At 38.3% G+C, this 9571-nt stretch overlaps 1 protein-coding gene across 1 annotated transcript; it reads right to left on the bottom strand.

Annotated features, from left to right (window-relative positions):
* Window positions 1–693: 693 nt before the first annotated feature.
* On the bottom strand, window positions 694–6911 carry LOC143864021 (uncharacterized). The gene is made up of 2 exons (XM_077374839.1): window positions 5970–6911; window positions 694–2553 (listed from the first exon to the last, which is right to left on the bottom strand). The coding sequence occupies exons 1-2, from the start codon at window positions 6300–6302 to the stop codon at window positions 886–888; spliced, it is 2001 nt and encodes a 666-aa protein (XP_077230954.1). The 5' UTR covers window positions 6303–6911; the 3' UTR covers window positions 694–885.
* Between the last annotated feature and the right edge of the window lie 2660 nt (window positions 6912–9571).

Genomic DNA, 9571 nt, shown 5'->3' with positions numbered 1-9571 from the left:
ATCGATCTGGGTTACTAGAGTCCGTCTGGTAGTGATTATTTTTTTCTTTTTTTCTTTTTCTTTTTTTGTTGTTTTTTTTTCACGGAGTTTGACGGCATTTCCAGGTAAGAGATAATGGATCTTCTTTTTCCAAGATTCTAAAGCGTGCTTTAGACTTTCATAGAGCGAAACTTGTTCTTTGACATCCTCCATCTATGGATTCGTACTCTTGATATCTGATGATCACTTTTCAATGCTTGCTCTTGAACTTCTTATCTTGAATTTGTTGGCTTTATGTTATGAATTTGAGAACCAAGGTCATTGATTGAAAATATGAAAGTTGTTTCCACTCTATGCCCCTTGTATAGCATATATCTTCTCACTTTCTTCATTTTCTTTGAGCTTTCCATCCATGTCTTGCCCCTGGTATTGGTTGTAGCTTTTCTAGACAATCTTCTTATTCTTGAAATAATTCTTCACACTCTTCAGAGGGTAATGTATTTTCAATCGGTATTCACTGAATCAAAGTTTCAGTGCCAATGTTTATCATTTCAATTTCATCTTTGAAAGGTTGGGATTGGCGCTCCTCCTCTTGTTCAAGTAATTGCTGACTCAAGTGGAGTTTCGTCAATTTTGTTCTCATTTGAGGAGGGAGTCTTACTTTAAGATCAGAAGCATACTTAAGAAACAGACACAAGTGAATTACATTAAGGATTTGGAACTGAAATTTTTATTTAAAGAAAAGCTATTACATTTGACGACCTATCCTGAACATGCTCAGGATTCACAACTCTAAAGAGAAACAGAAGATAACTTGCCTGGACTAGGCATTGACCTTGAACTGTAAGACCGGACTCAACAATTATACTGACCATGATGACTGACTCAACATAAAATAGTAAGTGACTAAAACTTTAACTGCTGCAACCGTTTGGCGTTGAAGGCTCGGCGAAGGCTGGCTCGTATCGGGATAGCAGCTACTAGAACATCTCCACTGTCTGCATCTTCCTCTTCTTCAAAAGGTTCCGACCCAGACGTTTCAAAGGTAGGTTCTAAGGCACAGATAAGAGTGAGAGGATCAAATTTTGGGTCCCCTATGGTTATAGCATTAACAGCATCAGCAGGGTTTGCATGACCAGGTAATGAGTTATCGGGTTTTGGCTCGAACACAAGATCTTTGTTGTCGAGCAACCTCTGGATCCTGAATTTTAGGGCGATGCAATTATCAGTGAGATGGCCGGAATTTCTATGGTATTCGCAGTGTTGATCTGTTCGCCAATTTGCTGGTAAAGGATTGGGAAGAGCCCTAATGTCGGGCAGGATTATGCGACCTGAGGCTAGACACTCCTTGAGTATCTCAGATGGTGGAAGAGGGAGAGGGGTAAATTTTGTTTGGGCCTGTGGTCGAGGTGCGACAGCAGGTTGGGTATAGTCCATCACCATGGGGTTCTGAGATTTGGAAGGCTGAGGATTGGAGCGGGAAAGGTTATTAATTTCAGCTGATGGAGACTTCCTGAATTCTCTGGTATTCGGGTTACTTCGGTTGAATACACCTTGAGCCATAGCCTCCTCTATTTGGGTGCCTGCCACGATAAAGTGTTTGAAGTCCGGATAATACTGCAACGACATGTGATATTGGAGTTGGGGGGAAATATTTTTCATGATTATCTGGACCTGCTCTTCCTCAGACGGGCGCTCCATCATCTGAGCTGCTACTCTCCTCCATCTTTTCACAAAAATCAGAAAGGATTCCCTCGAGTCTTGCTTTGTTCTCTCTAAATCCTTTCTGGTGATTTCTGTCCCATCATCATATTTGAACTGCCTGATGAATTGCTCGCCGATATCCTTCCATGTCCTGTAACGAGTCTTGTCCAAGACCATGAACCATCTCCTAGCAACCTTGGTTAAGGAAACTGGGAACAATTGAGCCATTTGCTCAGGAGATAAGCCTTGAGGCTGACACATAATGGTGAACATTTGCAAATGTGTGATTGGACAACCCACACCATCATATTTGTCGAAATCGGGCATTTGAAAATTGGCAGGAAGGCGGATTTCGGGAAATAGAGTAAGATCACTGGGATTGAAACCACCCTGGTCTTGAAACTGAATGTCTTGAACTTTCCTGGTAAGAGTCTCTAATTTCTCCATAACAGAATTATCAACCATGAACTGAGAAGGCCTACTGCGATTCTCGCTATATTGCTCTTTTTCCAAATCTTCTTCGGTTTTATCATGGATATTGATGAACACTGGATGGGCAGGTGCTGTTGAAGTAGCTGCTTGGTGCATAGGCCCTTTATCCTTGGACAACGATGGTCCCAACTTTTCAGAAAGCTGAGCCTTGATAACTTGGTTTTCTTCTTTGAGTTCTTGAAGCTGCTGGAGAATCAAGGTAAGAGTATCGGTAATTGCAGCAGGTGGAAGGCCATCTTGGTTATCTGCCATTGGTGAGGATGAGAAAGAAGGAGACGCTGGGGTTCTCAGAGAGGATGGTAGAGAGACAGAATTCCTCTCCAATCGTGAAGAGACCCGAACCCAAGGAGCAGTGGGGTTAGCTATTGTGTCAACTTCCTGTGATGGAAATAATGAACACGAGGTATATGAGCTTGACATTCATGGAGTGTTCATTCTCAATGACTAAAACAAAGATTACTCATTTAAGCAAGTAATTGGGACAATAGAGTGAATCCCAAAAGACCAAGATATGACAATGATAATAAAATCGTATAAGGAAATGCCCCTAGTTCATGGATCATGAGAGTGAACTCTGAAGGACTTAGCAAAATATTCTCGAAGAAGGTTGTCCTTAGAGTAAGAAAGACTAAGAGTACAAGCAAGATTGGATCATCTGGACCAGGCATGATCAGATCATGAGATTGCATAATCGAAAGATTGTGAGATTGTGCTCCTGCCAGTTAGGGGATGGCATGAAGATACGATCGAATCGTATGGCAGAAGAATGAAAGACGCACGATCAAGAGATTAGATGAGATAGCATAAGATTGCTTTCAACGGATAGATCATGAATGACTAATCCTATGAGATCTTTGGAAATGATGGGATTTATATCCTAACCCCAAAGGGAAAGTTTTTTAATCTTCACACATTTTATCAGTGTTACCTGAAGGTATCAACCCTAATCCTAATCTAGCGGAGTGGAGAGAGGATCTCAACTCATGACTTTGTTCGTGTATCTAAGGACCGATCGTAGCCATTGGAAGATGGACTACGGCCTAATCTAGACACAAATAGGTAGGATATCCTAAACTAGGCTCACACACGTGATGCACATGTGTTCGTATACTACATGCATGTGTGGGTTAATCTAGGGGTAAGGCCAAGAGTTCCCTTAGCGCGAATCCCTGTTCGATATACTGTACCAGTGTCCGGCGTATCAGTACGTGAACAAGAGATCCGTTTACGTACCATAAAGGTACTAGGCTAAGGGTGGAATGCTTCTCTAGCACAGAGGCACCAGGTGATGAAATCCCAGTCAACCATGCTAGATAACACTCCGGGTTCCTAAAATAGGACGTGTGTGCACGTGAGATGCAAGGGTTTAGATGCAAGTGATGTAAGTGTGTGCAATATGTTTGCGCAATCTATGATGCCTTCAGGTTTTGTTAGATTAAGTTCAAGTAAAAGGTGATGAGAAAATAAAACAAGACAAACTAATCTAACAAGTATAGAGTTTTTATGAGCCAGTTAAATTAAATTCAAATGAATTATCTTTTGAAATTTTAATGAAGTTAGGTGATCCCCAGCAGAGTCGCCAAACTGTGGTACCCTGATCCCGCGAGAGGGGTGGGGCGCGAGCCGCCGCTCTCTCTCTCTTGGTCTCTCGTATCCACGCGATTGGCGTGTGCATTTTATTATTGATTTGAATTAATCTTTCCTGTGAACTTGGGATCACTAAGGCAATCCGAATTCCACACGAAAGAGACTGACAGAGTCGCCACCTAGATGTGGGATCTAGGACCCGTAATTAACCAGAAATCTAGACTCGCTACCTGGTTACGAGAATGGAAGGTATGGGGAGTTATCCACCACATGCACCATTCTTGCCCGATAATCGGTCTTCGATTCCAAAAGCTAACTCTTTTAAATTTATTTTAAATGGCTCATTCAACTCTATGTTAATGTGCGAACTAAGTGACATGCATCCTATGATCTAATTTCAATGTGAATCCTAAATGTGTATCTTGATTTATTAATTTGTCTGGATTCAATCTAAGTGAAAGTTCTCCTAAAATTCTAATTTCATGGAAAGTCCTAAGTGATTTGATTAAGCATTTACAAGAAAATTAATATACAAAACACCACAATTTGTTTGTGGTGCCGACTCGCGGGTGGTATGCCATCAGACATCCAAGCTGCCTACGTACCCAAGCCTCACTGGGATCAGAGTCGACGTAGTTCGGTGCACCTAAGCTAAGTTACATATGCCTAACTCAACTAAGACACCGACCTAGACGGGATTGACTGTTTCAACAGTTTTAAGAGAAGTTATTTAATTCAAGTTGAGGATTTTATTATCTTAGGATTTCATCGAAGATGCTATATGATTCTTATCTAAATGCAAGTTGTCCCTTAGACTAATGCAGGTTAGCCTACATCCTAGTTTACTAGGCTTGTCCTATGGAAAGATCGGGTGACTAGTGTAACTAGACCTATGGCACGGTTGCTATACATAGCAAACGTCCGTGATGAGGCTTGACTCCTAACTCTAGGACTCCCTAAAACCTAAGACTCCCTAAAACTTAGGACACGACACGACACCGGTGTTCCTAAATTGGGCTCTAAGGGTCCTTACGACGGAAACCGTGATCCAACGGTTCCGAAAGACACAAGACAAATCGATTTAAATTCTCGAGGTTAATGAATTTTAGATTTCAAGGATTTTCAGTTTTTGGACATTCAAGGATTACCAATGGTTCTAGGGTTCACCAGTTTCGGCCCAGGATAGCATCCAAGGAAGGGAATCGTGCGCTCTTTCCTTGCGCAATTTAATACTTAGGTTATAACATCTTATTGCCTGGCATATCTAAGGATTTTCGTGGACAGTGAACCTCGGAGCCAACAACGTGCTATAGCTTAAGTATTCAAATTGTCAAAGATCGGTTGCAATTGGGATACGATTATGGATGCATTGGCCATTTTTCCAGGGAAATCTAAAGATCCTAAGATTTCTGTTTCAATGGATTAATGATTTAATATATGACAGAGATTTAAGGTTCTTTAGAGATTTTCAGGTGATTTTCAATTAATTTCGGATTTTCAATGGATTTTATCAATTTTAAGCATATGAGTGATTTTACAAGTAAAATTATTGCAAACGAATTCGAAATGAGTTGAAACTTATACAGAAGCAAGATATGATGAGATGTAGCTTTCTGGAAGATTTTTACAGATTTTTACATTAAGCTCAAATTTAATTTTGATTTAACAATTAATTGACCAGATTGCAAAAATAACACAGAAACTACTAGAAATAGAAATCTAAATTCCATGAAATTTCTACATTAGTAAGATATAAGTAAAAGTAGCATGCTGTGAGATTTTCATGAATTTAGAAAACTATTTACTATCAGTTTCGGATTTTTCAATTGTTAGGCCAGATTATGAATTAACACTACATCCCATGTAAAACAAGATCCAAAGTAATTGAAACGTTTACAGAAGCAAGAAATATGAAATATAAGACTACTGTAAAAATTTTAAGAATTTTCTTTGTGATCTGATGTCAGTAAAAATTCCCCCAAAATCTGCTGATTTTCAAAGAAAGCATAAAATTATATACCAAACAAAATCCAAAAATTCTCACAAATTCATGGTAGAATGTATCATTATCATATTATTTTCCCACGAAATTTCATTATTTTTAGAATCTGTTTAGTATATCGTTTAGTTTTCTTTGTTAAAAATCATGCAAAAATCCGAAAATATACCAAATAATTCTAAAAAAATTCCGAAAACGGTGTACCTACCTGTGATCGAAATCCTCGCCGAATCCGAGAGCCGAAAAACTCGAAAATCCCGCCTCCGTGCGATTGCTTCCGCTTTCTTTCTCTTTTTCCTTCTTTTTTTGTTTCTTTTTCTTCTTTTCTTGTTTCTTTTTCTTCTTTTTTTTTCTTTTCAACCCCACATAGCAACTTTGTTAGAACACATGATAGAAGAGAAATGAGTTGTCTTCCCTTACTCCCCCTCATTGAACCATTTATAGCAAAGGAATGGGAGGGTGGTGGCCACCATTGTGGACTTATTCCATGGTAGGTGGCCACCATTGTGGACATTGAATTTTGACATGTGTGTGGCCCCATGCATGTTTTTTAAAGTCCTTTTGAGTAGGTAAAAGATAACCCAAGTGGGTCCCATATGTGACCAAATTCCCAATTGTGCATAAAATCATATGCCCCACTCCAAAGTATGATCGGAACCGTTCATTTGATGGGCGACATTGTGATTTAATTTGTGCTCCGCTAATCAATCCTATGGGCTGATCCAAGCCATCCAATAGATCAAAATGTGAATATGTTACCCTATTTTTAAATCACTCCCATTTGATGATCCGAACTGTCCATTTGATGGGCGACAATTGATGATCTTGACCGTTCAAATAGTGGGCTGCGATGTGATTTAATTTGTGCTCCACTAATCAATCCTATGGGCTGATCCAAACCATCCAATAGATCAAAATGTGAATATGTTACCCCATTTTTAAATCACTCCCATTTGATGATCCGAACCGTCCATTTGATGGGCGACAATTGATGATCTTGACCGTTCAAATGGTGGGTCGCAATGTAAATTGGTTGTGCCCCCTTAAATCATTCCTCTATGACGATCCAGACCATCCAATTGATGGGTCCCCTACCTAAGTAGGTTGTGTCCTCCTAAATCATTTCAATGGGCTGACCCGAGTAACTCAACCTGATGATAATTTCAAAATTGGTTGTTAAAACGACTTCTCTGAGATCTTGACCGTTCTCTTGATGATCATCTTTAGGTGTTGGATCGAAGAAGGTTTAACACTTATTTTCATTGAAACAATATGCGGGCCCCTTGATTGATCCAAATTTAAACAAATATCCGATACGGGCCCACCGACGGTCCAAGCTCCAATAAATGTCCAATGCGGGCCCACCGAATGGGTCTGAATTCTCCCCTAGCTTGGATTCTCCTGAATAACCATCCTCAACACTAGCGAAAAGAAAAATGCGGAACATTGCAGAATAGATCGGAAAGATTGAGAAAGCATAAGGGACGAACACGGGAATGGAAAACACTAGAATTCGACAACATCACACTAACTTCTTTGTTGATTAAAACGAATCAAAATGGGGTGTCTACAACTACACTTCGATTCCTTCGAAATAAAACTAATTTCAATGAATTAAGAGTTAAATTGAGAGAGTTATGGTCAATCAATCGGAGGTATGTCAGTAAATTGCTAAACCAAAGCGCGAGTCTAACTATTTTCATCATAACTCTCAAAATACTTGTAGTTTTTCATCTCCGTTTCTTTCGTTTTAAACTACACTTCGATTCCTTCGAAATGAAACTAATTTCAATGAATTACGAGTTAAATTGAGTGATTTATTGTCAATCAATCGGAGGTAGATCAGTAAATTGCTAAACCAAAGCGCGAGTCTAACTATTTCCATAATAACTCTCAAAATACTTGTAGTTTTTCATCTCCGTTTCTTTCGTTTTAAACTACACTTCGATTCCTTCGAAATGAAACTAATTTCAATGAATTAAGAGTTAAATTAAGAGAGTTATGATCAATCAATCGGAGGTAGGTCAGTAAATTGCTAAACCAAAGCGCGAGTCTAACTATTTCCATCATAACTCTCAAAATACTTAGAGTTTTTCATCTCCGTTTCTTTCGTTTTAAACTACACTTCGATTCCTTCGAAATGAAACTAATTTCAATGAATTACGAGTTAAATTGAGTGATTTATGGTCAATTAATCGGAGGGAAGTCAGTAAATTGCTAAACCAAAGCGCGAGTCTAACTATTTCCATCATAACTCTCAAAATACTTGGAGTTTTTCATCTCCGTTTCTTTCGTTTTAAACTTCACTTCGATTCCTTCGAAATGAAACTAATTTAAATGAATTACGAGTTAAATTGAGAGAGTTATGGTCAATCAATAGGAGGTAGGTCAGTAAATTGCTAAACCAAAGCGCGAGTCTAACTATTTCCATCATAACTCTCAAAATACTTAGAGTTTTTCATCTCCGTTTCTTTCGTTTTAAACTACACTTCGATTCCTTCGAAATGAAACTAATTTCAATGAATTACGAGTTAAATTGAGTGAGTTATGGTCAATCAATCGGAGGGAGGTCAGTAAATTGCTAAACTAAAGCGCGTGTCTAACTTTTCCATCATAACTCTCAAAATACTTGGAGTTTTTCATCTCCGTTTCTTTCGTTTTAAACTACACTTCGATTCCTTCGAAATGAAACTAATTTAAATGAATTACGAGTTTAATTGCGAGAGTTATGGTCAATCAATCGGAGGTAGGTCAGTAAATTGCTAAACCAAAGCGCGAGTCTAACTATTTCCATAATAACTCTCAAAATACTTGGAGTTTTTCATCTCCGTTTCTTTCGTTTTAAACTACACTTCGATTCCTTCGAAATAAAACTAATTTCAATGAATTAAGAGTTAAATTGAGAGAGTTATGGTCAATCAATCGGAGGTATGTCAGTAAATTGCTAAACCAAAGCGCGAGTCTAACTATTTTCATCATAACTCTCAAAATACTTGGAGTTTTTCATCTCCGTTTCTTTCGTTTTAAACTACACTTCGATTCCTTCGAAATGAAACTAATTTCAAAGAGTTAAGAGTTAAATTGAGAGAGTTATGGTCAATCAAGCGGAGGTAGGTCAGTAAATTGCTAAACCAAAGCGCGAGTCTAACTATTTCCATCATAACTCTCAAAATACTTAGAGTTTTTCATCTCCGTTTCTTTCGTTTTAAACCACACTTCGATTCCTTCGAAATGAAACTAATTTCAATGAATTACGAGTTAAATTGAGTGATTTATGGTCAATCAATCGGAGGGAGGTCAGTAAATTGCTAAACCAAAGCGCGAGTCTAACTATTTCCATCATAACTCTCAAAATACTTGGAGTTTTTCATCTTCGTTTCTTTCGTTTTAAACTACACTTCGATTCCTTCGAAATGAAACTAATTTCAATGAGTTAAGAGTTAAATTGAGAGAGTTATGGTCAATCAATCGGAGGTAGGTCAGTAAATTCCTAAACCAAAGCGCGAGTCTAACTATTTCCATCATAACTCTCAAAATACTTGGAGTTTTTCATCTCCGTTTCTTTCGTTTTAAACTACACTTCGATTCCTTCGAAATAAAACTAATTTCAATGAATTAAGAGTTAAATTGAGAGAGTTATGGTCAATCAATCGGAGGTAGGTCAGTAAATTACTAAACCAAAGCGCGAGTCTAACTATTTCCATCATAACTCTCAAAATACTTGGAGTTTTTCATCTCCGTTTCTTTCGTTTTAAACTACACTTCGATTCCTTCGAAATGAAACTAATTTCAATGACTTAAGAGTTAAAT

The sequence above is a fragment of the Tasmannia lanceolata genome, unplaced genomic scaffold (genome assembly GCF_043159265.1).
Source record: "Tasmannia lanceolata isolate RefF3 unplaced genomic scaffold, GAP_Taslan_0.1 ptg000044l, whole genome shotgun sequence".
NCBI lineage: Eukaryota > Viridiplantae > Streptophyta > Magnoliopsida > Canellales > Winteraceae > Tasmannia > Tasmannia lanceolata.
The sequence above is the reverse complement of the archived record's forward strand: the minus strand, read 5'-3'. Positions and strand labels throughout refer to the sequence as shown.

What these genes read in the sequence shown, in the direction of transcription:
- LOC143864021 (XM_077374839.1), bottom strand. Translation starts at nt 6,302, where the DNA reads ATGGGGCCACACACATGTCAAAATTCAATGTCCACAATGGTGGCCACC. An exon ending in GGCGAGGATTTCGATCACAG is followed by an intron (nt 2,554 to 5,969) that starts GTAGGTACACCG and finishes TTTCCATCACAG; the next exon opens with GAAGTTGACACAATAGCTAA.